Below are 25890 nucleotides of genomic sequence, written 5' to 3'. Positions count from 1 at the left end.
GGGAACGGGCCTGCCCACCTAGGGGCTAGACAGGATGATGGGAGGGATATAGTGAGGAGTTCAGGAAGTAGCAGGGAGTTAAGTGGTCACCTCAAGAGGAGAGGTCACAGGGAGTTGGAGCTCCCAGGGAGGGGTTGTAGCCCCTAGCAGACGACTAGGTTGCAGAAAGGTGGTCTGAGACCACAAGAGTCAGAGACCTGGTCTTAGGGGACTGGATTGGTGGTCCAGTAACCGGTCCAGGACTGAGCACGGCAGGGTACATGGACCCTAGGTCGGGGAGAAGCTGTATGCAACCTGACAATTAGCCTGTAACGAGTAAAGTCTTCATGTTCTACTCCCATTGGCAGTGCCAGCACACCGAGGGGGATAGGCTTCCCAAATAACATCCAGAAAATCCCATGTCATGCAGCCAAGGGCATTGCTCCACATAACTGGAGAGTGGGACCTGGATGGTTTCAAGCCGAAGGGTCAACCATTAACAATGTGTGCACGGACGAGAAGCTTCGGATCACCGAACAGGGCTATAGGAAGAGGCATACCCGGACGGGTTCTCCCAGAAGGCAGCGGCACTCAGAGACTTGGTTTAACATCTGTGCCTGTGAATTCTTCTCACCTGCTTGCTACTACTATGGTGATCTGAGTGAGTACCCTGCAGCCCCAACCCTACTGCCTGCCCTGCGACCCACACAGCGCTCCCCAGCATCATCCTCCCAAGTCCCAAGGCCTCCCTACCTGCGGAGGGAATCACCACCAGGCTGCCCCAACACCATCAGCCCCGGTACTCCATTAGCATCGGCGGTACTCCCCGTTACCATAACCCGCAGGTGGCGTCACAAACTCTCCCCTGTATATATCCCCTTTTTATTCTGGAGTGTCCATTAGGCCCCCGGGTCCGGCTCCCTCGAGCCACGACCATACCCGGATTCGAGCAGTCCGAGCACTCGGGCGGTACATCCGTAACGCACTATTTCCTGCAACTTATTATCTACAGCTCTGCTATATATATTTTTTAATTTTTCTAACAAGAAATACACCTGCCCTTCACATTTGTAGGTCATGCAACTATGAGGGTTAAGGGTCCCTCATTGAAAGTTGTGGCTGGTGGGTATAAAAGAATTGGAATTGACCAATTTGTGCTCTGAGTACCTCAATTTTATCTGTATAGTTTATAGGTCAGTAATGCAGTTTAAAATGCATGTATTCAATGTTTGCAAGTATCTTGGTGCACACAGTGGATAATGTATTTTTTGATATGTATCTAAAAAAGACAGGCAACACTATGCATGGAGAATGGATGCAAATACAAGGATCAATTCAATGTCCTTCCAAATAGTAGCACAGTCAAAATTGCAATGTGAAAAAGTATGGTATTTTTTTCCACCATATCAAATGACATTTCAGCTACTTTCTCAAGCTTTAAAGGGGACCTGTCACTTACCATAAAGATATATTTTTTATTACCTGGTCTAAATGCCGCTGTTCTCCTGAATCCGGCTCTGTTTTTCTTTTATCCCTGCGCCTTTCCATTCCTGAGATATGGCTCTCTCTTTCCTGTATGTAAATGTTTTGTTTTTTAAACGCCCACAAGGAGCAGTTGAGTACCACGCCCACTTTGCTAAAACATTTGATGAACAGAGAAGGAAGACAGGCAGATATCTCAGGAATGGAGAGGCACAGAAACAAAAGAAAAACATCGCCGGATTCAGGAGAACAGTGACATTTACTTCGGGTAAAAAAAAATATATGTTTATAACAAGTGACAACACCACTTTAAAACTTTTTTTTCAAACTTTTTTTATATTGCAATTTGAGAGCTTATTTTTTTATTTATCCATCTAATCTATTCCATTCTCTAATATCTCTAATTTCCTACATCTTTCAATAACACGTGTTCCACAAGGTCTGCGCATTCATTCTTTAACTCTGAGCCCGTTCTTTTTAATAATTAGGTTTATAATAATGTATTCAGCATTATTTTATGACTAACTGAATGAATACGGCTTCAGGAATTAGCGCATCGTTCAATCATCCATCAATGTCACTCACTAATTAGCCTCTCATTTATCTCCGGTGTAATTTATTCTATGTGTTGGTGCTTTTCACAGTTTATCAGATGCTATTATTGTTGTCCGGCTGCTTGGCGATGGTGATGTATTTATGAAGGACGATCCTGGACATTAATTTTTACATATTTATCAAACATATTTCTAAAAATCCTCATTATTAAAACCTGTTCTTCCATAATATAGTTATTTTTAAGAAGCTTTCCACCCACAGATTAAAATTGGTCATATATTACTAAATCAGAAGTTAGAATAGCAGCCAGACTTTTATAATTATGCCTTCTACTTATTTTTTCCATACATTTGCGGCATGCATTTTTACAAAACCAACAACAGGAAGTACGGCCATATTGGATGTCATTTGTGAAATATCTTATAAGCAAATTATGATAATGTTCCTTTGCTCTTGGTTTGTATTCAGTTCCTCTAGAAGAAATGTAACACCTGATATGACCACATTTCTTCTTGTTACTTTTGCAAAAATGGCCGACCGCAGTAAAAAACAGAAAAATGGCAATATAATGCTCATCAAAAAAGTTATTAATTATTACCAAATGTTAGCTGCTGCTTCAGTATGAATATTTTGGGTAGAAACCAAATTTTGAAAACAATTTTTTTACAGTCTGAGCTCTGTTACTAAATACTTCTCAACTCTGAAGAATAAAAAAAGGGACACATATTAAGTCACTTTTCCAACCATGCCCCGCCAAAATTGCCATAGCAATACCCCTTATTGTTCCCACATAGTTTGATGCAATTTCATTGCCTCCATGCAATAGGATGCCCCAATAATGCCACTCCACAGAGAAAAAATGCCTTAAAGATGTTCCCACACATTGATGCCCTCACAGTGTCACCTTACATACATAGTATGATGCCCCCAAAGTAACCACTACACAGTATGATGACCTCCATACTCATTATGATGCCCTCCCAGTGCCCCCTTACATACATAGTATGATGCCCCCGTAGTAACCACTACACAGTATGATGACCTCCATACTCATTATGATGCCCTTACAGTGCCCATTACATACATAGTATGATGACCCCAAAGTAAGCACTACACAGTATGATGACCTCCATACTCATTATGATGCCCTCCCAGTGCCCCCTTACATACATAGTATGATGCCCCCGTAGTAACCACTACACAGTAGGATGACCTCCATACTCATTATTATGCCCTTACAGTGCCCATTACATACATAGTATGACCCCAAAGTAAGCGCTACACAGTATGATGACCTCCATACTCCTTATGATGCCCTCACAGTGCCCCCTTACATACATAGCATGATACCCCCATAGTAACCACTACACAGTATGATGACCTCCATAGTCATTATGATGCCCTCTCAGTGTCCCCTTACATACATAGTATGATGCACCCAAAGTGACCACTACACTCTATGACGACCCCCATACTCATTATGATGTCCCCACAGATTCCCTCTCACACAGTATGATGCTACCATAATACCCCTCCCCCACAGTTCCCCACAATGCCTTTATAAGATAGGTGGATTATGGCTCATTGTTGCGTTTATATTCCTGAAGACACTAATCATATTATTGTTGTGTAATATGAGCAGTGTCCTGTGTCTTTTGTAAAATAATGTGTAATGTGAATTGTATTGTGATGTATGATAAGTGTTAGTAATGATAGGTAGAGTATAAGACATATTGTATACTAAGTATTGTATGTGGAAATGTATTGCAGAGCACTTGTGTAGGAAGTTGGCAGAATGTAGGGTCAGCAATAGTTAATTGCTTTGACTAGCCCACCATGGGAGGGGTCAAGTGAAAGGGAAAGTAACCAATGAAGACCTAGTAAGCAAAAGTGACAAACGTATAGTTGGTCGATTGCATAGGTCACATACAGTGGGTGCCTTGTAGCAACAAAGGAGGAGAGGAGACGGAAGGTGAGATAGCGTGAACCTTGAGTGTTGACAGAGACATAGAGTGTTAACAGTGTTTAAATTAGAGAATTAGGGACCGATCTTCAAACTGAGTGTTCCCGACAATTGGAGCCGGAGGACAGAACTCTAGTGGCCAGGCCCCTTAACAATCAAGGTACCGGTTTAACCTTAACTGCCTTGTAAATGTAGTCCCCTACCAGAGCAGTTTCCCTCCAAATGTCCAATTCTTGCTCCAGTCACGATGGAACCCTTAAGGAGACTGGATGTGGGACTGCTGGAAGGGAAGATGTAAGATGACCATCACAGTGTGTGCTGTAACACTGACCTGGGTTGCGTTGGGTGTCACATGACCAGTTAAATCTGACGCAAGCCAGTGGAAACTTGAACTGTGTCTGATAATGCTGTACAAAACTCTAACATGCGAGAAGATATGTGACCATTATATTTGTTAGTATTCTAAATAGTATGAGTCATCATCTGGTCCTGGCCAGCTGACGTCAGCGGCAATATGCGACCTACAGGGGTTCATAGCTCACACTAAACAAGTCAACACACACCCAGCCAGGACCACGGCATTTTATGTAGTGGCTAGGGCATCCAGAGTCAATCCCTCACCCACGACTACCGCCACTCTACACCTTCTACACAAGACATCCACACATTGCGTCTATTACACATTATATACTTCCACTTTGCTCTTACCCACACAATGCTTCCCATGGTGTTCCTCACATGCATTATGATGCCCCCCAGTGTCCTGTACACACATATTAAGATGCCCCAGTATCCTTACACATTATGATGCACCAACACTGTTCTGCCACACAGTTGTGCCGCCCCTGCAGCGGTCGAACCGCTCGGATCCAGGGTCTGCTGTGGCTCGAGGGTCTCCAGACCCAGGGGCTTACAGCCACTTCATATGAAAAGGGGGAATTTACAGGGGATAAGAGTTTGTGACGCCACCCGTGGTGTGCGGTAAGGGAGTATCGCCGCTGCCGATGGGAGTACCCAGGGGAGATGGAGTGGAGCAGCCAGATGACAATCCCTCCACAGGTAGGGGAGGCCACGGAGGTGTAGGGTAGTGTGGTGCAGGTTGGAAGCAGGGGAGGACAGCGTACTCACACAGGCAGTGTTGTGTGCAACCGGGTCTCCGACTCCTTCAGTCCCAGAATACCGTCTGCGACCTAGCCAATAGCCCCCAGGGAGCTCCAACTCCCCTAGCTCTTCACTCTTTGAGGGCTACCACTGATCTGTATATAATCCCTCCCACCAGTCTGCCTGACCCCTAGGCGAGTGGCCTTGTTCCAGCTAGACCACCCACTGGTGTGCCTCACAGGGTGTGGTGAGAGGTATCACTAGGATTTGCATGCTGATGGAGCAATACCAAAATTTAGGATCCCAGAACCATGGAGGGTGGGTTCTGCACTAGACGAAAAGAGTGCAGTACCCTGTGACACCCTGACTAATTCAGGGGCGTCACATAGTGATGCCCTCATAGTAACCCCACTCAGTATGATTCTCCAGTGTTTTGGAATTGACTTCTCTTCCTCCAGTTTCTAGGGACCGTCCCCTGTCTGCAGCTTGATCCCTCCACCTGATCTTTCTGTGGAACAGGCCCTGTGCTTGGAAACGGTTCAGTGGCCCTGGAATCCCTTCTGTATTTCTCGGTTGTGGTGTCACCTGGACCTAGCTGGGTCTCAGGGTCTTCACCAGGAAGCATCGCTTTCTCCTTCTTGCTCCTGACTGACTAGAGCACTACTCTTCTTACTCCTCTCAGCTCTCCTCCTTACTTCAGTTCCTCTGTCTGCAAACTGAAACTTGACCTTCCTGCATCTGCTCTACACTCGGCTGGCTCCTCCCACCTACCCAGTTCCTAGGCCCTACCCTATGGGAGAAGGCATGGGTCTTAAGGCCCCCCCAGCATGCAGCATTGGGGGTGGCTGCCACTATCCCCGGTCCCTGTGTGTACCTAACAATGGGTGTAGTGCAAATTTACCTATGAACCGGCGTTTACCCCCTTCCTTACCCAGGATGGGACATCACACCTCTGGCTGGGGTGCAATGTTCCTGTGGCGACGGAAGCCTCAGGGGCGCCACATTATCTGTCTCCCCCAATATGGTGCCCATCCACTAATAAGAAAAAAAACCACGTTGCCCATTCCTACGATGAGTCAAGGAGTTCTCCTCTCTGTGCTGTGTGTGTTTTGTATATCCCATATTTTTAGGGGGTCAAAAAAATGTCAAGATAAGATTGAAAATGTCTTCCTTACTCCCATTCAATGTGGCACACTCAGGTGACAGAGGTGTGTTGTGCAAATAAAAACTCAGTGGATCTCCTTGAGGGTTCCGATTTCTCATCCTCCTTAGCACAACATTCAAAAGTTGCCAAGTACTCCTAACATGTTTCTTCTGTAAGCAAGACATATACTTTCCAGGAGAACATGACAGCACTCAGAAGACAGCCGGGCATTTTAGAAGATGTGGGCCACCCAGCCCCAATATAGAGAATGATCCCCAGATAGCCTCCCTAAATACAGTATGAGCCACACATAATACATACTTTATATACAGTACAGTACGATTCTTCATAGAGCTTCCTAGATACAGTGTGAGCTATCCCATTGCGCCCTATATGCAGTATGAGCCCCCACATAGCTCCCTATATACAGTTTGAGTTCCCACTTAGCTCCTTATACAGTGTGAACCCCCACATAGTGCTCTATATATAGCATATGCCCTCACATAACTCCCTATATACATGTTCCCTCACATAGCCTCCCTATATAATGTATGAGCCCCCACATAGCACCTATATACAGAATTATCCTTCATATAACCACCTAGATACAGTATGAGCCCTTACATAGCTCCCTATATGCAGTATGAGCCCTACATAGCCCCCTATATATAGTGTGAGTCCCTACATAGTTCCCGTTATACAGGCATACATCCCATACCCATATTGGAAAAAAAAAAAAGCAAACAACAAATAATCACCTTGCTCCCATTCCCACGGCGGTCTGTCTTGATCCCCGGAAGTCCAGATGTTCCTTTTAATGTGTGAAGCCCTGGCCTATCAGGTCGTCACAGGTTATTGTGCAATCTACCCTTCTGCACAGTATCCATTCTCCTTGGTTACGGGTCCTGGTCCGTTGGTGTTGCTTAGCTAGTCAAAATCCTAGAAACACTTTGCACCGTACCCACCAGACACACCACTGGGGGGCCTGAAGGGAATAGGGCCGCCCATATGGGGGGTTGGTAGGGAAAAGTGGAAAAGTGACAGAGAAGTGAAACCAGAGTGAAAGGAGTAGGAGGTGGACGGTGACTCTCTGGGAGAGAGAGGCCACTGGTCCGGAGCAGGGCTCCTGAAGTTTACTAGGTGGCAGACGTTGGTCTGGGCCTGGTAGGAGCTGGAACCCCGGTTGCAGGGGATGATCGCGTCAAGGGGCATGGACTGCCGAGGAGGGCAGCCGGCGGCCTTGAGCCATCACCGGGCAGGGGCCAGGGCACGACGGGGTACGTGGACCCTAGGCCGGGAAATAGTTTCATGCGTCCCGGTAATTTACCCGACAGGGGTGAAGTCTTCAAGTTTCATCCCCAACCTGCTCCAAAATCGGGGTACTAGCGCACCGATGGGATAGGACTTTTCCAAATTACAGTCCAAAGAAATCCTACACGTGAACCCTGAGAGCAAGCTCACTCCGTTAGCCATATAGGTGAGCGGTACCTAAAAAGTTTCAAGCTTGAGGGTCCAACTAGTGAGAAGGTGCAACGGAGAAGGCCACAGGCTAACAGCAACACTAAAGGCACAGACCCAAGCGTGCTCCCTCCATGCTGCAGTGGTGCTCAGAATTCTGGTTTACAAGCTGTCGGTGTGATTATTCCTGGACTGAGTGAGTACACTGAAATAGCCCCTTTACCTCTCTCCAATGGCACCCCCTTCACCAACACCACCGGGCCCCGGGGCACAAACCCCCTACCCACGGAGGGGTTAAACATCCTGCTGCTACACCATCGCCACCGGGCTCCCCAACAGCAGCGGTGGTCTCCTACATTACCACGCACCGTGGGTGGCGTCATCATGAACTTACACATCCCCTTTACATACTATCCCCCCCCTATTTTTGAATTTGAGTGTCCGCGTGAACCCCCGGGTCCGGAGACACCTCGAGTCACCGCGGTTCCGAATCCGAGCGACTCAGACGCTGGCACGGGGGCGGTACAGATGCCAGCACGTACATGCTGGCACGATGATGTGATTGTATCGGCACATCACAGGAGAGGTGATGGGGGCTCCCCTGAAGCAGCACTGCTATTCTGTATTGCCGGAAGTGTAGCTCCAGGACAGCTCCCTGCCCGGAGATGTGTGTTGGGGGGAATGGGAAGGTAGGTAGGTGTTACCGATGGCAACACACAAAACATTATAATAACGGCAATATGACCTAGAACCCCCAAGAGCTCCGGGCCCCAGGAGGTAGCCCAGATTGCCCTCATTATAATGTAATCCGCCTATGGTCATACTTATGTCATTGCCTATACAGAAATGTCTTATGTCATCAATGACTTCTATATGGAAGACATTTAATAAAACACTCAATGTCTATTTAGGATGGGCCATTCAACTCCATAAGTGCATGGATCTAATTAGTCCAAGTTATTGGTCATCTGAGGTGGTATCACGTCTTTCATGCACTGGGATGAACGCCAGAGAGAAATCAATGCCATGCTCTTCTGTTTCTAAATATGAGCAACACATGTGATTAAATCAATGACAAGATTAAAACTACATTTTTCTTTCATCACCTTTAAAGTGAGATTGGTGAGAGATTAATGCGCTGTATAAGTGTATACATACTGTGCACATATGTACAGATAAGTAATCAATCGCCTCTCAGTCGCCTCTTTGCATCTTCTGCTCTTCTGAGAAGGTTTTCTACAAGATTCTGGAGGTGCCTGTGGGAATTTTTTCCTCTTCAGACCCTGATGTTGGGGGGAACTCACAATCTGCGTTCTACGTAATCCCAAAGGTGTTGGACGGGAGTGAGGTCCAACTCGTGTTCTTCAACACAAAACTCCCCCCTCCATTTCCGTATGGACCTTGGTCACTGAACATAGTGATGGGGAGCAGAAAAGGGTCTCCCCCAAACTCTTCCCACAAAGCTGGAAGCTGCAATTGTCCACAATGTCTTCTGCTAAGTATTAAGATTTCCCTTAACTAGAACTAAGGGGCTGAGCCCTGAAAAACAATTCTTTCCACCAAACTGTAAAGCGGGCGCACTGCAATCAGGGGAGCACGTTCTCCTGGAATCATCAATCCCAGATTCATCCATCAGATACAGTTAGAGCAGTGTTTTCCGTCACTGCACAGAACAAGTCTCCTCCAGAGTCTGGTGGTGGTTGCTTTACAGCACTACATCCGGCGCTCAACATTGTGCTTGGTGATGTACGGCTCAGCATTGTGCTTGGTGATGTGTAGCTCAGCATTGTGCTTGGTGATGTACGGCTCGGCATTGTGCTTGGTGATGTACAGCTTGACATTGTGCTTGGTGGTGTACGGCTCGGCACTGTGCTTGGTGATGTGTAGCTCGGCATTGTGCTTGGTGATGTACGGCTCGGCATTGTGCTTGGTGAAGTACGGCTCTGCATTGTGCTTGGTGGTGTACGGCTCGGCACTGTGCTTGGTGATGTGTAGCTCGGCATTGTGCTTGGTGATGTACGGCTCGGCATTGTGCTTGGTGATGTACGGCTGCAGCTGCCATTAAGCTCCCAGCGGGCGCAGTGTTTGTGCTGATGTTACCAGAGGAGGTCTGGACTCTGCAATTATGAGGTCAGCAGAGTGGTGGTGACTTTTCTGCCCTCTGTTCCTCAGCACTTGGCCCCCCACTCTGTAATGTTACGGGGTCTCCACTTCATGGCGGAATTGCTGTGGTTCCATCCACTTCTCAATAAGATTAGCGGATAGCTGTTAGGATAGATAGATATATAGATATTAGGAAGGATGGATGGAGATAGATAGATAGATAGATAGATAGATAGAGGGATAGAGAGAGAGATAGAGAGATGGATGGATGGATGGATAGATATTAGGATAGAGGAATATTAGGATCGATAGATTATTTCAATAGATAGATATTAGGATAGATAGATAGATATTAAGGTAGATAGATAGATATAGATATTTGGATGGATGAATGGATGAATAGATAGACTATTTCAGTAGATAGATATTAGGATACATAGTTATTAGGATTGATAGATTGACTGATATTAAGATGGATAGATAGATAGATAGATAGATAGAGGGATATTAGGATATACAGATAGATAGATATATAGATAGATATTAGAATAGATAGATGATGGATAGATATTCGGATAGATGAATATTAGGATAGATAGATATTAGGATAGATAGATATTAGGATGGATGGATAGATAGATAGATATTAAGATAGATAGATATTAGGATAGATAGATAGATAGATAGATAGATAGATAGATAGAGGGATATTAGGATATACAGATAGATAGATATATAGATAGATATTAGAATAGATAGATGATGGATAGATATTAGGATAGATGAATATTAGGATAGATAGATATTAGGATAGATAGATATTAGGATGGATGGATAGATATTAGGATAGATAGATAGATAGATGGATGGATGGATGGATGGATGGATGGATGGATGAATGGATGGATAGATAGATAGATAGATAGATAGATAGATAGATAGATAGATAGATATTAAGATAGATAGATATTAGGATGGATGGATAGATATTTAGGATAGGTGGAGATATGATCCAGGCTGCACAGATCTGTCTATTAGCTGAGAATTGAGCTGTGTTTCCTGCATTTATGAGGAATAGACCTAGCACCAAGTGTAATATAATCAAGGAGCTGAGAGCCGCAAGGTCAATGACCCAGCTTGTGCCATTACCAATAAATTAGATTCTGCATCAGAATTGTTCTGGAGAATGAATTAGATTACAGATAAGAATGAGGCTGACACTCCTTTATCCCGGCACCTGCTGCCTGATTCAGCCGAACACCACTGATCAGAATGTAAATGTTTTCCTGGAGACAGATGGCCCGATAACATGTTGTTTATGACTGGATTTATTCTATTACATCCGCAAAATAACAATTATTGCCACATTCAGAATGTGACATATCGTACAATATACCGAACACTATTAAAATATAAAGTTGTTCCAGTTATTGTTCTGCATTCCGAGCGCTTCAACCCCTTCATATGACGGATCGGCGAGGGTCCAAGGTTGTCTGTACCGATCCTTAGGACAGGTCATCCATTTATTTCCCTGGAAAACCTATTTGAGTGGGGACCTACTGCCAAAATGTTATATCGGTCCAGAATTTACTGTAATTCTCATGGGTAAAGTTGGGGGAAAATACTTTTAAAGGTGACGAATAGAAGACCTGGAACATTGAAGCTTCTGTTCCCGGACTTTGGTGCCAATGCTTCTTCCATTATTAGCCACAGTGTTGTAGACATGATGTAGCTGAATGCATAGACAGTAATAATGAAGCGTAAATAATAGCCGGACTTGGAGATGCATCCTGGTGAATCGAGCCAAGGCAGATTTTATACTCCCATTTAATTACTCAGTTTCCCCCGTATAATAATTAATTTCAATTTCTACCATTTATAACTCAAAGCGGAGATTTCCTTGAAAACACAGATGGTGATTAGCCAGTTTTTCTATTTTAATATTTTCAATGAGCTCTTTCATGTCTTGTAATGGAAATAAGATGGTGAAATATATGGCTCTTTTTCCTGCCTGAGTTAATAATACAAATTCTTCATTATTTTCTAGGGGATTGTTCGCTAGGAACTTCACTACAACCCACTTCATGGAAGACGGGACGGCGGTGATCACCGCGCACAATCTCACGGTACGGTTCTCATTGTTGTACGTGCACTGCGCTCTGTAAGAAGCGAGGTACTTACCAGATGAATGAGTGATGTCTGCAGTAATATTCCAATATTTCTGTGCAAAAGACAACAACTAGGGAAGAGCAAATAACTAAGCTTGACCCTGGACCAGCGACTAGGTCAGTAATCTGTGGCTTCTTGACGGGAACCTCAAGAATAGTGGCTCATAGATGTCCGGGATCGGCGGGACTAACTAGACTTAAAAAATTGGCTCCAGCCCGGAATTGATCCCGAATATTTGTCCAAATGCCGGTCCCCATATAAGTCTATAAGGACAATGCACTGGTGAGCATTGTTTTGACCTCCTGGTTAACCAATATAGTGCACTTTTTGTATACAGTGTGTCCACCCATATCCTGTCCACTGCTATTAACTTGAGAACAGCAGCAGCTATAGGTATAGAAGTGGTATCTAGGTATAGTAAAGTAGCCATGCGCTACGCAATGAAACCACCTATAGCGCCACCTGGTGGAAACAACGGAGTTAGCATTTTTATCTCGAAAACTAAATGAGATAGAGAAAAAAGTGAATTACAAAGTTGTAGGGCATCATCAATTCAATACAAATCGACACCTTGCATACAGAAATGCTATGATATGAAACCCATGACCCCCCTTAAACATTGAATGCTGGTCACGCATATGGCGCTCATTTACCTTTGATGCTCAAAGCGGCCCCCGTCAGCTGCAATGCACATCTGGACTCTGGACAGCATACTGTATCTTGCTGCACGTTGTGCAATATGGTAGGTGACACGTTTGCACAAGCATCTGTGATACGTCGTCGTAGGTCCTGGTGGAGGGGTCGCATACACCTGCTGTTTCATGTGACCTCACAGAAAGAAGTCCAATGGGGTCAGGTCAGGAGAGCGTGGCGGCCACTCCACACAGCCACCATACCCAATGACTCCATGAGGTATCGCTTCACATCCGCAGCCTTGTGAGTTTTACACGTTCTAATCATAGCATTTCTGTATGCAAGGTGTCGGTTCGTATTGAATTGATGTTGCCCTCCAACTTTATAATTCACTTTTTTTCTCTATCTCGTTCCGTTTTCGAGAAAAAAATGCTAACTCTGTTGTTTTCCACCAGGTGGCGCTACAGGTAGTTTCATTGCGTAGCGAATGGCTACTTTACTATACCTAGACACCACTTCTATGCCTATAGCTGCCGCCGTTCTCAAGTTAATGGTGGTGGACAGGATATGGGTGGACACACTGTATATAGATATACTGTATAATATATAGTAAGCCAAAAAGTAATGTTTTAAAATTAGCTTTTTTTTTATATATTTTTCATTTTAATAATGAAATCGAACCCTTAGAGCTAAATATACAAGGTTCGCGTGAGTTCTGCTTCATGTTGATGTTTTCAGGGTGCAAATTAATTCAGCTGAAACTGCTCGTCTCCCGGAATCCGGTATTGTAAAGAGTGAATTACATCACTGACTGTCCCCTACGGACCATATTTATATTTCATCTTACTGATGTCCTGGGACTGAATAGTCTAGCCGGAGCCTTCGGGCAAAGAACAGCTGGAAAAGACCAAGGTTTAGACTGACTGACGAAAATAATATATGCTCATATAAAAATTAGAAGCGCTTTTAAGGTCAAAGCAATGTTAACAGCATATGTTACAACTCTCGATATTTATCTGTAATAAAAAATCTGCTTCTCTTGCAACTTTTTGCATTCTTATCTAATGTCCAGCGGACAACCGACACGGCTCCTCGCTGATGCAACCCCGGAATTTTTGGGTCGTCTGTTTTTAGCCTCTCTTTGTCTAAACAATTGTAGATATTTAATATTGTGTGTCATTTTTCCTTAGGATGATCATGTTGCTTTATGGGAAATTAGACTTTTTGTTTTCTTTTTGATTACTAGGTGTTGTTTAAGCTGCAGGTGGCATGCTCTCATACTTTGGATTATGTTGATTTTGCCGTGAAGCTGTTTCTTTTGTTAGAATTTGGAAAAATAAACCGTATTTGCTATTAGTTATGAACACAAAATATATCCAATATATGCTGTGAATTAACCCTTTAAGGACACAACTTTTTTTTTCTCTTTCCTCTAAAAATTTCGATAACCAGAACATGTTTATGAAGGGTCTTTATTAAGCCTCGGTCTACTATGGAGGTCTATCGGCAGAATGTGATTATTAAATGGTTTACACCTCTAGGTGCCATGGTCGTTGTTGACTTCCGCTAAGATATTTGGCCAAAATCGAAATTGTAAATAATGTGACAGCTATGTATGAATTAAAAGTGAAGGTTTTGAAGGAAGGTGAGGACACCAGGCCGTGATAGCTCCACACTCCTTCGTCAGAGGGACTCAGTGTTGGTAAACCGCTTCAGACGGGGTGTGCGACACTTACGAATCTCTTCAGTGCAGCGTCAACTACTCCACAGCCAGTCACCATCGTAGACGCAGTAGAGCGACACTTACGGATCTCTTCAGGGCAGCTCCACCACCCCACAACCAGTCACCATCGTAGACGCAGTAGAGCGACACATGACACTGGAGCTCTCTAGGCAAAATACCATAGAACAGTATTATCTTCCACATTTATGACAGACATGAACACAATTCTACATTCCTGCTACCACCTTCTCCCAGGGCTCTCCTGCTAACTGGGACCCAGTCCTCCGGTTACTGGGACTATGCCGCCGCTTCCCCCTCTTCTCTTTTTGGCTACCTGTAGTCCTATCACTGCCTCAGATGGTTTCTGATAAGTCGGCTTCCTTTAGACCGTCCAAGGTTCTCTCTGCCCCGATGGCCGTCTAGTCCCTGGTTTCTTTTAAGCCCATCCCGAGGTGAGCTGTAGGCTCCGGAACCTTTTGAGGAAACCTCCGGGGTCCTAGACGGGCCCAAGTTACAAGGCCATGTCTTCACTTCAGGAACCCCACTGCAGAGCTCACTCCAGGAAGTGACTCTATGCTACACAATAGGCCCATGCCACCACTCCCTATTGACCTGACCCTGACATGAACTGTTTCTGTTACTAACAAAACCTATCTATATAACATCTTATGCTTTACATTACTTCTTATAAATGACAACCTAAACCTTTAGCTCATACTACACCCTGCTTAACATTCTCCACTCTGCTATATCTGACTAATACACATGGTTAACACATTTACAGCACATAACACATTACACTTTACATAACCATGCACTTTACATTGTAGGGGGCTTGACCTACAATCTGATGATAGAATATGAAATTTTGCACTTTTACAGTAAAGGGGGCTGTGAAAGACTGTAAAATCTTACTTTATATGTGAAGATCCTGCCATCCCAGAAGTTCAGACTCAAGCAAGTGAGGTCCTTTAGTATGCTATTTTTTATTTTTTTAACAAAAAAAAGTCATATGTAGTCAAACCATCGGTCTACGAATGCCCATTGTTTTCTTAAATAAAATTGGCAACCAGAGACTGATGATAGGTAGTCTGTAAGGTAAAGTTAGTGCAGTAACTAATTTTTGGTAATTATTTATTGGATACAGAAATACTGAGATTTTTGTTTTTCAGTATCAGACTTTTTTTTTTTAAATGACTTAAAGAAGTCCTTTTATATTCAATGTCACCTTTGAATTAGAAAGTACCTATCATTAATCTACGACTGTCCAGATATTTAATAAGAGTAGGCAGACCAAGACTTGTGATTTTGCTAAACATAAGTTTTTGCTAAACGGGCACCGTAGAAACCCTAATGCCCCCGGTAAAGACCTGAAATTCAAGCAAAAGTTGTGAGCTATCGTGAGATTTCGCTCTTTGCACTATTCGAGCCTTTGCTGCATCCTTCACTAAGCGGTTACCAAATGGTAATTGCTGTCTTTCCCGATAGGCAAATGATTGGTTTCAGGATGCAACAATGCTAGTTAATGCTAATGCGGGCTTTACACGAGACGAGCTATCATGCGATGCATCGTCGGGGTCACGGTTTTCATGACGCACATCTGGCATCGTTCACGTCGTCTGGTGTGACACATCCGAGCGACGCAGTATCGCTCGCAAATCGTGAGTCGTGTACTTGTTGCTCAGTTTTAAAAAATTGTTTAATTAAAATGGCGATGGTTGTTCATCATACCTGGGGTAGCACACATCGCTCCGTGTAACACCCCGGGAACGATGAACACAGCTTACCTGCGTCCCGCGTCTCCCGGCAGCTATGCGGAAGGAAAGAGGTGGGCGGGATGTTTACGTCCCGCTCATGTCCGCCCCTCCGCTTCTATTGGCCGGCGGCTGTTTGACGTCGCTGTGACGCCGAACGTCCCTCCCCCTTTAGAAAGAGGATGTTCGCCGCCCACAGCGAGGTCGCTCAGCAGGTAAGTAGGTAAGTACGTGTGACGGGGGTGTCACGACTTTGTGCGACACGGGCAGTGATTTGCCCGTGACGCACAAACGACGGGTGCGGGTACGATCGATCGTGAAATCGCACAATCGGTCGTCTCGTGTAAAGCAGGCATAAGAGTGAGATCTCACTATAACGTGTACGATCTTTTACACTACTCACAAAAAGTTAACGATATTTGGCTTTCGGGTAAAATTTCAGGATGATCCTAAAATATCCTCTAACCTTTTCCGGTGACCTTAATGTTACCTTCTCTAAACTCTTGGATGCACATGTCCACCTGTTCAATGTTTCAGGACTTTTTGCACAACTTTCTGTCCTCTAACAAAGAGCTTATTGGTAAAATCCACAAGAAGTGATGGATCCATGAATCTCTCAATAATTTTCAGGGATCAAATAGAATTTGTATTAAATCATCCTCCTCATCATGCTCATCACATTTTGACCTCATGGACCCAGATGACACCTAACAATTGATCGGCAGTACCGCACCATTGCGAGACTTCAAGCAGGATGTTCTCAGATGGAAGATGCCACTGAGCTTAGCGTGTCACCAGCAGGTTGTACAGAGACACAGAGAGACTGGAACAGTCACAGAAAGGCAGAGACGTGGACGTCCTTTGGCAACATTCTACATTGATGACCACTTCATTCTGAACAATGTCCTCCAGAACAAGATGTTGAATGGCAGACAACTCCAGACACATTTAAGGGAGGTGAAAGGCATCCAAGTGTCACATCAGACTAGTCAAAATCATTTACATCAGTGTGGTCCAAATGCTATATGGCCTGCAAGGATATCAGACCACACAATCAGACACAAACATCATTGTCTTGCTGGATGAGGAACCATGCTGAGCAGGAATAATAGCTGACAATGATGTTGGAGACATCAACGAGAGCGCTACGCATCAACCACTTTTGTCACCCGATGAGCCTTTGGTGGTGGTGGTGTTATAGTGCGGGCAGGTGTGTCTTGTCAATACAGAACAGCCCTACACTTTGTGAATGGGACAATGACAGCCCCTACTACTGGAATAACATCATTAAAGTAGTCATGATGCCTCTGCATGAACAACAAAGACAACAAAGACTCTGCACCGGTGATTGGGAAAGAAGCGTGGTGCCTATTCTGAAAGAGAGACTGTGAGCATAAACGTGGCAGAGTCCCAGTGGTAGTCAAGCCAATACGGGACTGGGAAGCTCCTCAGGTCGACAATCCCATAGACGAGAAAAAACGGTGTGTGGAAGAGTCAAAGAACCCTGTGGGTCTGTGGAAGAGAAGAAGTTGCCGGCTGTCCTGGAAGGAAAGTGCGCACCAACAGGTCATCGGTATCAAGCTCCCGGGAGTGGACTCATTTCCCCTCAACAGTACTGTGACTCCTTTACCGGTGTGCACGCCCCATAGGCTTTAGCGTGGGCCTCAGTAGTAAGAGCGCGGTAGTTGCGCAGCCCAGTTAGGTTGTTAGTGCAGTGTAGCAATCAGTAAAGTATTCTTGCAACGTCTACCGTTGTATTGACAGTTGTAATAGCTGGGGCATAGGTTTGGATAGGATCTGTGAACCCAAAACGTAAGACTATTCTCAGAATTGCTTTATTTTGTTATATTAAATGTAACGGAGCAATAAAAATGGCTGAAAAAATATAAAAATCCTAAGTGAAAGTAACATGAATGGGAAAGCAGTCTTCATTATACATTAGTTAAATGTAGGGAATTGTTTCTCTTTTTCAATAGAAACCTGTCCAATACATCAATAATTTATGGACGCTCCATATCATTGTTATTCACAAGCCGCATTGGTATATTTTATAACATTGTGCTTTTTTTCATTACCAGGATTGTCAAAGCAAACCTGTTAGTTCTGCCAGCCTGCCAAATGGAAGACCGGTTTTACAAATGAAATATGGGCATCAATAATTTTTCACTTAAATATATGAAAACACAGATGAGCGCTAACTTCTGTCAGAGCGAGACATGTACTAATTGATGGCAGACCTTGCAAATATATCTCGCAAAGTAATTACAACAATTACTGTGAATAATATCAATTCTGCCAGGGACCAGATTACCGAAAGAATCTCATTTTTCAAGTGCCTAGAATGGCGCCTTGTATTATTATGTGGCTTTATATATTAACTAAAAAGGTGGCGTGTATTGATGACTATTTGTTAAAAAACTATACCAGGGAAAGTTAGAAGGTACTACCAAAATGGAGCGAAAACTAATTGTGCCAGTGAGAGAAGTAGACTGTTGTACAGCACAGGTGGTGGAACATGTGGGCAGAGAAGCTCATTTTGTGCACATTTAAAGGGGTTGTCCACTACTTTTACATTGATGGCCTATTCTTAAGCCTGCTTTACACGAGTCGATCTATTGTTTGATAGCACGAGCGATCGTACCTGCCCCCGTCGTTTTTTGCGTCAAGGGCAAATCGGTGCCCGTGGCGCACAAACTTGTTTAACCCCCGTCACACGCAACGTGTGATCCCATGGAAACGATGAACAACCTGCACCCATGAAAATAAATGATATTATGAAAGTTAACGACGAATATACAACTCACGATTTGTGAGCGATACTGCGTCGCTCGGAGGTGTCACACGAGACGACGTCGCGCGCTATGCCGGATGTGCGTCACGAAAACCGTGACCCCGACGACATATCGCACAATATATCGTCTCGTGTAAAGCCCGCATTAGGATAGGTCAACAATGTCTGATAAACCGGGGTCCTATAACTGGCAACCCCGCCGATCAGTCGTTCTTGGTGCCGGCAGCGACAACAGATGGATGGGAATACTCAGTTCCAAAGCTGCCCCATCTTCTGATAGCGGCCACGGCCGGGTACTGCACATCCGCCTGTGGAGAGCGACACCATCCCGGCAGCGACCTTCACCATCAGCCGCGGAGAGCATCACCCGCAGCGGCGGCCCATCTCTGGCCGCGGACCACAGGTAGGGTCACAATCTAAAAAGACTTTCCTCACCGTCACTACCACCCCCATCCTCCATCCTTCCTCCCGTCCACTGCCTTCCCTCCCTCCTGTATGCCTCGGGGTCACGAAACCGGGCCAGGCTAGCCTGTGACAACGCAGAGGATCTCCACCCCCGGCCAGGCGGCGAGTCGGGTAAAACCCCATCAACCCCAGGGTGTTACACCTACAGGCTCATACTCATTGCACATTCTGTGATGTCATGATGCCGTCACCTTTCGCGCACTTGCATAGAATCCTCCTTGACATGAACAAAACTAAAAGTCCAGTCACTGTGCTAGTGGCCCAAAGATTTCAGACTGAATAGCGGCGATCTAAAGATGTGGTGAGGACTGAATGGATGACGCAGCGGGGCTATAGAGGTGAGCGGTAAGGGAAGTGTAAGGACTTAAGTAAATGACAAAAAAATCCACATTTTGGTGAATTTGGATTTTTTTAAAAGTTCAATTCCACTCAAAATTAGTTAAAGGGGTTGTCCACTACTTGGGCAACACCTTTTTCATTCATCTTGTTCACAACCACAAAAAATAAATAAGCCTATACTCACCTCCGGTGCGTCCGTGGTTCCAGCAATGTCTAAAGCCGTGTTCACTGTGTCGACATGACAGTGTTATGACACGCGAGCTCCATGACCAATCAGTGTTGCCTTCCTTCTCCCCACCTTCAGACTTTTGAGCAGGAAGTCAGAGCAGTGCTCACACCCTGCGCAAACATCCAAAGGCTGAGTGAAGGAAGCCAAGACTGATTGGTCGCGGTGGGGCACGCATGTCATAACAATGTCAAGTGGGCCACGGGAATGCAGCTTTTGATATCACTGGAACCACGTCCGCACTGGTGCTGAGTATAGGCTTATTTATTTTTGCGGGGGTGAACAAGGGGAATGAGTAGTGGTTGTCCAAGTAGTGGACAACTCCTTTAAGAGAAAATAAACCTCCGTCTTGATTTTTCATATTTCACAGACACTTGAATTGCCCTCAAGTAGCGGGGGCCCTGGTCCTGAGACCCGTACTGATCGCGCAATAGGCCCTGAAGAAGTATGTAGCTCAGCAGACAATAAGGTATAGCCTCTGTCTAAGAGTGCACACACTCTGGAATATGGATTTAATAGAAAGCAAACGATTTGGAGACTATGCTTTCCATGGAATCCATACTCCAAGCTGTGTCGATGCTCAGACTGGAGGAGCTGTGCATTTCTCGAGGGTCTATTTCACGAATGTTGGGCATCTCCGGAGTAGGACTGCCACACCGATGTACGGGCAATTCAAGTGCCAGCTAAATAAGGTTTAGTTACTTCTTAAATTTAAAGGAAACCTGTGATGTGAATAAACACTGTTAACCTGTAGATATGGGGTTAATCGACAGGTTAATAGCATTCTGAACCTGCCCAGTAACTGCTCTTAGAGCCCCACTGCCGGGAGGAAATTAATTTTATTGCTCCTGACAGCATTCTGCTTCAAGTCATAAGGGTGGCGCCGGCACAGATTCAGTCACAACACAGTGTATAATGAGTGGCAGCAGTAACCACGCCCCCGGCACTAACTGACAGCTGGCTTTCCATTACATTAGTACACAGTCAGCTGTCAGTCAGTAGCAGAGGGTCCCTACAGCTGCCGCACACTATATGCTGAGCAGAGACTGAAACTGCTCCGGCTGAAAACCTGAGGCTGCCAGGAGGAATAAATTTCATTTCCTCCAGGTAGCTGCACTTGCAGTGCAATGACCGGGCAGTTTTAGAATCCTATTAACCTGCAGATTAACCCCATATCTGCAGGGTAACAGTGATTTCTGAAGACAAGTTCCCTTTAAGCTATTTCTTCAAGTCAGTACATCGGTGGGGGGAAAAAAATTTGAAAAAAAAAAAATCTGACAGTGTCTTAAAATTTATGACCATAATTTGTATATAATCCAAGTCTAGACTAATATTCATTATATCTAAAATGATATATAATGTGTTAAATGGGATCTAACCCACTACGGGGAGTTACATGGCCAGTAATATGGAAAATAAGCTGTCTCCTTCATGTGCACACTTCATGGATTCCTATACGCACATGGATATCTATATACATTCACTCAGGAATAGCTTTCAAAGCTTTCCTTGCCAGGAATTCAATTATAGGAGTCTTGAGGAATAAACTCTTTATTATGAATGCACGGGTTTTATCTCGGAAGAACCATTATGGCCCATGCGAAGGCTGGACCAGTCTGGGCGAACGAGAGAGAACAAATCATTGAAGTGCTAATTAGTGAAGGATTCTCCAATCTCAGTCCATGAAGGGGAACCATGACTTGATCTCAAACAATACATCATCATTAAGTGGAACTAACAGATCAAATAACTTGCGGACCTAAGGGAGATTTGGCTTCTGCCGGCACGCTCTGCAGCCTGGAAAGAACAAAACATTCAAGTAAATGAGTTCCATTAAATCATCGTCTGAAAGAAACATGTGAGGAGCAGGTTCAGATGTCAAAGGGAGTCCAAAAGTCTTTGTGTCTTCATGTGGACAACATCATAAGGAAATTAAGCTGCGCCATCCATTAAACCACTGGTCTCTAAGGTGTCTAAACCAAACAAGACAACATAATACAGTTACCGCTGATGATACAGTTAGAAATGCTCAAAATTATTTTTTCTTCACTAAAAATAAAAATTGGAAAAATTTACATCCAGAGAAAATAATTCCCACCTGTCTGCCAATACGAAATGTCAATGTCAAGGGAGTGGAACAGGCTACCACCGGAGGTGGTGAGGTCTCCATCAATGGAAATCTTCAAGCAGAAACTGGATAAACCTATAGCTGGGATGATTTAGGAAAATCTGCAGTCGCCGGGGGGTTGGACCCGATGGCCCTTGAGGGCCCTTCCAACTCTACCATCCTATGATTCTATGATATGATTCTATGAGATCGTTCATTCACAGAGTGGCCATTTATTACAGATAATTCAATTTGGAATTCGCCAGCTTCGTCTAATTTTCCCCCAAAAATGTAATTTGTAGGGAATCAATTCACCATGAATCTCAGGTACAGCAAAACTTCCAATTGCTCTGAAAATTTGTGTGTAACTGTCACAATGATTATGGGATAGCAGGGAACCGGAGCTCCTAAGCTGTCCCTCAAGCTAGGAGCCCCCATGCTATCCGTAACCTTGGAGATACTCCTGATGGTGGAGAGGCTTGAGTCTCCTTCCTAGCCCTGTTCTCGACCACTCTTGATCTAATCCCCCCTCCTCGTCCCTCCAGGGAGGGATGGGACAGGAGTGTGATGAGATCCACAGATAAAAACAGACAAAGGAAAACCAAAACTCTGTCACACCACACACACAAAGGAAAGTACAATAAGAGGTTAAAGAGGAAAAACAAGAGCAGGAAAGAAAAACAACAAGGGTAAACGCCACAACCGCATCAAGCAACGAGCACAACTTTCACCAGTAAGTCTGAGACACCATAACTCACAGACCATTATAGAATAAACTACAGCTGGCATGGATGGAAAGTTTCAACCAGCATAAACAGGAGGGGAGCAGATGTGATAGGCTTCCCCACAACATGTGACCAAAGGATCAAGCAGACCAGCAGAGATTAATTCTTGCTAGCCTGCTTTTGAATCAGCACACAGCTGTCTGACAGACGAGTCTAGCAGTGTTGATCCCAGACAGCAAAAAAACCATGGAGCAGAGGGCCTTAATTTGCAATCTGAAAATAGCCCTACGCTGCCATGACAGTCGGCGAAATTTGTGCAAAACTCCGTGTGAGAGTAACACTTTTTTAATCTCTTAACACAAACACAACCTTAGTAAATATCTAGGTGACCTTAATATCCAGTAATGGCTATGGGTAAACAGATGGTAGCTGTTCGCCACTGATGTTCTGCTACACACACTATCTGTAATGTTTATTTGGTCTTTTATGGTTTTCTGTCCACATCTCAATTGCTATGGACTAAGCTGTGATGTTGTCTCACAATCCAGATTTACTACAAAATATCTGCTGCATTCCCTGCCATTACTTTTATACAGGCTATCATAGTTTCTCCTGATTGACTGACTACACCATGTGATGTGATAGCTACAAAGCAGTATTGGGAGGCCGGCATAGATGCACATAGTCTTGTGAGTAGAGATGAACAGGTCTTTTGAAATTCAAATTAGCCAACTTCCAACCCAAAAAATCTTTCCAAATAAATTTTATTGGCTGTGAATAAATGTATGCCAATCTTAAACCTGAAAAACTTCCAACTGCTTGGAAAATACACAAGGGAAGGAAAGAAAGAAAGAACTCTGTTGATCATAAGAGCTTACACTCTACAGGAGAGATAGAGGAACCCAATGACCATAAGAGCTTACACTCTACAGGAGTGAGAGAGGACCCCACTGACCATAAGAGCTTACACTCTACAGGAGAGAGAGAGGACCCCTCTGACCATAAAAGCTTATACTCTACAGGAGAGAGAGAGGACCCCACTGACCATAAGAGCTTATACTCTACAGGAGAGAGAGAGGACCCCACCTACCATAAGAGCTTACACTCTACAGGAGAGATAGAGGAACTCAATGACCATAAGAGCTTACACTCTACAGGAGAGAGGACCCCTCTGACCATAACAGCTTACACGCTACAGGAGAGAGAGGACCCCTCTGACCATAAGAACTTACACTCTACAGAAGGGAGAGAACCCTGCTAATTATATTTAGCTTATCCCCTACAGGAGAGACTCTTACCCAGTGACTTTCTGGATGAAAAATGACTCTATTTTACAAACTGTGGCCAACTGGGAACCGCAGATCTCTGATGTCCAAGGTACTGACCCCCACTTTACAAGGCATGATGACCCATAAGATGCCATAGCTGCAGAGCATTATGGGAAGGCAGCAGCTTCAGCAGTGAGGGAAATGATGCTGGGGAAGTATTTCTTTATTCTTTTCCAAATCACAAATCGAATCTCAAAAAGTTTGAAATCACATGACACCACAGATTTCAGGAAATTCACCTAGAACTTGATGCTCCGTGGATTGATCCGCTCATCTCCACGCACAAGCCTTCTCTGCCTCATGCAATCTTCTGCCTTGTGAAAAATGACAGTGGCCATTTTTTGGGCCCATATGCAAATAGTTCCAATTTATCAGGTCCAGACAATTTACTTAAATTTGAGCTTTTAGGGGCACTTTGCACACTACGACATCGCAAGCCGATGCTTGTGTCGCGGGCGGAAAGGACGCGCTCGCCACGCTCGGGTCCGGGGCTGCTGCTGCTCGGTGGCACGAGCGGTGGACCGGACCCGGGGACTCGAGCAGCGCTCCTCACCCGTGAGTGAAAGGGGGGTGGTTTGGTTAGGGAGATTGTTCGTGACGCCACCCACGGGTCGTGGTGATAATGGCACCACCGCTGCTGGTAACAGGGATCTCGGGAGAGATGGTAGGGTGCAGCTGAGATGTTGTCCCCTCCGTGGGCAGGGGTTGGTGATCCCGGGGCCCGGTGGTGGTGACGGGGAAGCTGGATGGCTGGGGTGCAGGGACTGCGCGGCGCGGTGCCGGACGGCACTGGTGTACTCACTCAGACAATCACTGACAGAGTCGCTGGTAAACCAAAACGGCCGGATGGACGGGTCCGGCAGCCGGCTGCAGTGTTGTTGTTGTGCTCTCCCCAGACGGCTGATGGTGGCTGTCTTTCCCTGCACCTTTGAAAATGTTCTTGACTCCTGTGGTTGCCCACCGGTAGTCCGCTCCCCGGTGTATATGTGCCGTAGGAGCCCGTTTTGCCCGCAGGCGCTGGCCCTTGGATCTCTAGCCTGTGGCGGTGGCTGTATATCCTCACGGTGAGAGCGGTTGCCTTCAATCGGGACTTGGTTGTTAGGAAACCCCTGGGGTTCCTGTCACATTCGGATTTGACTATTGACAGCGGCTCCAAGCCTGGTCGGGGTCCGATGGCCCTGCCTGTGTGCTTAGCTTCACTCCGTTCCCTGGTCCGGTACCGGCGGGCTGACGCCTGACCCCGGTCCTTACGGCTCTGCGGAGTTCCACCAACTCCTGCAGACGGCCACCACCGTCTGCCAACCTTGCTGTCAGTGCCTGGGCTCCTACCCAGACACCTCAAGTGTTTATTCCTCTCACTTCCACCTCCAAAACTGAACTGCTCCAAACTCTAACTGACTGCTTTTCCCGCCTCCAGGCCTGTGAACTCCTCGGTGGGTGGGGCCAACCACCTGGCTCCGCCCCACCTGGTGTGGACATCAGACTCTGGAGGGAGGCAACAAGGGTTTTGTGTTTGGCTGCTGTAACTGCCTAGGGTGGGGGTGTGTATGTTGGTATGTTTGTGACTACCTGGCTAGTCCAGGGCGCCACACTCCCCCTTGGTAAAATGCAGACCGTCCGCGGGCTGCCCGTCCATCACCGGTTTTATTTTTGTTCAAAAACTGTAAAAGATAAATAAAACACTAAAACTTTCAACATATGCATATTTTTCAAATCTTCCCTGATGGGAGTTGCATTGCTTTAACGTTTCAAACATTTTTATTAAAACGGACGGGTTCGTGGTCATCCGCTCTCCCACCCAAATAACCTAAACCTTTGTGCTGCCCCTAAGAAACAGGCAGCACC

The 25890-nt window shown here is 45.2% G+C and overlaps 1 protein-coding gene across 2 annotated transcripts in view; it reads left to right on the top strand.

The window, feature by feature from the left end:
* The window catches only part of ADAM12 (ADAM metallopeptidase domain 12), a 779249-nt gene that overhangs the window by 380646 nt on the left and 372713 nt on the right, over nucleotides 1-25890 (top strand). For both annotated transcript variants that reach the window (XM_075348446.1, XM_075348445.1), the window contains exon 4: nucleotides 11833-11911. In XM_075348446.1, the coding sequence (XP_075204561.1) occupies nucleotides 11833-11911 (79 nt within the window). The remainder of the gene's footprint in view (nucleotides 1-11832; nucleotides 11912-25890) is intronic.

Source organism: Anomaloglossus baeobatrachus, chromosome 5 (genome assembly GCF_048569485.1).
Source record: "Anomaloglossus baeobatrachus isolate aAnoBae1 chromosome 5, aAnoBae1.hap1, whole genome shotgun sequence".
NCBI classification, from domain to species: domain Eukaryota; kingdom Metazoa; phylum Chordata; class Amphibia; order Anura; family Aromobatidae; genus Anomaloglossus; species Anomaloglossus baeobatrachus.
The sequence above is the reverse complement of the archived record's forward strand: the minus strand, read 5'-3'. Positions and strand labels throughout refer to the sequence as shown.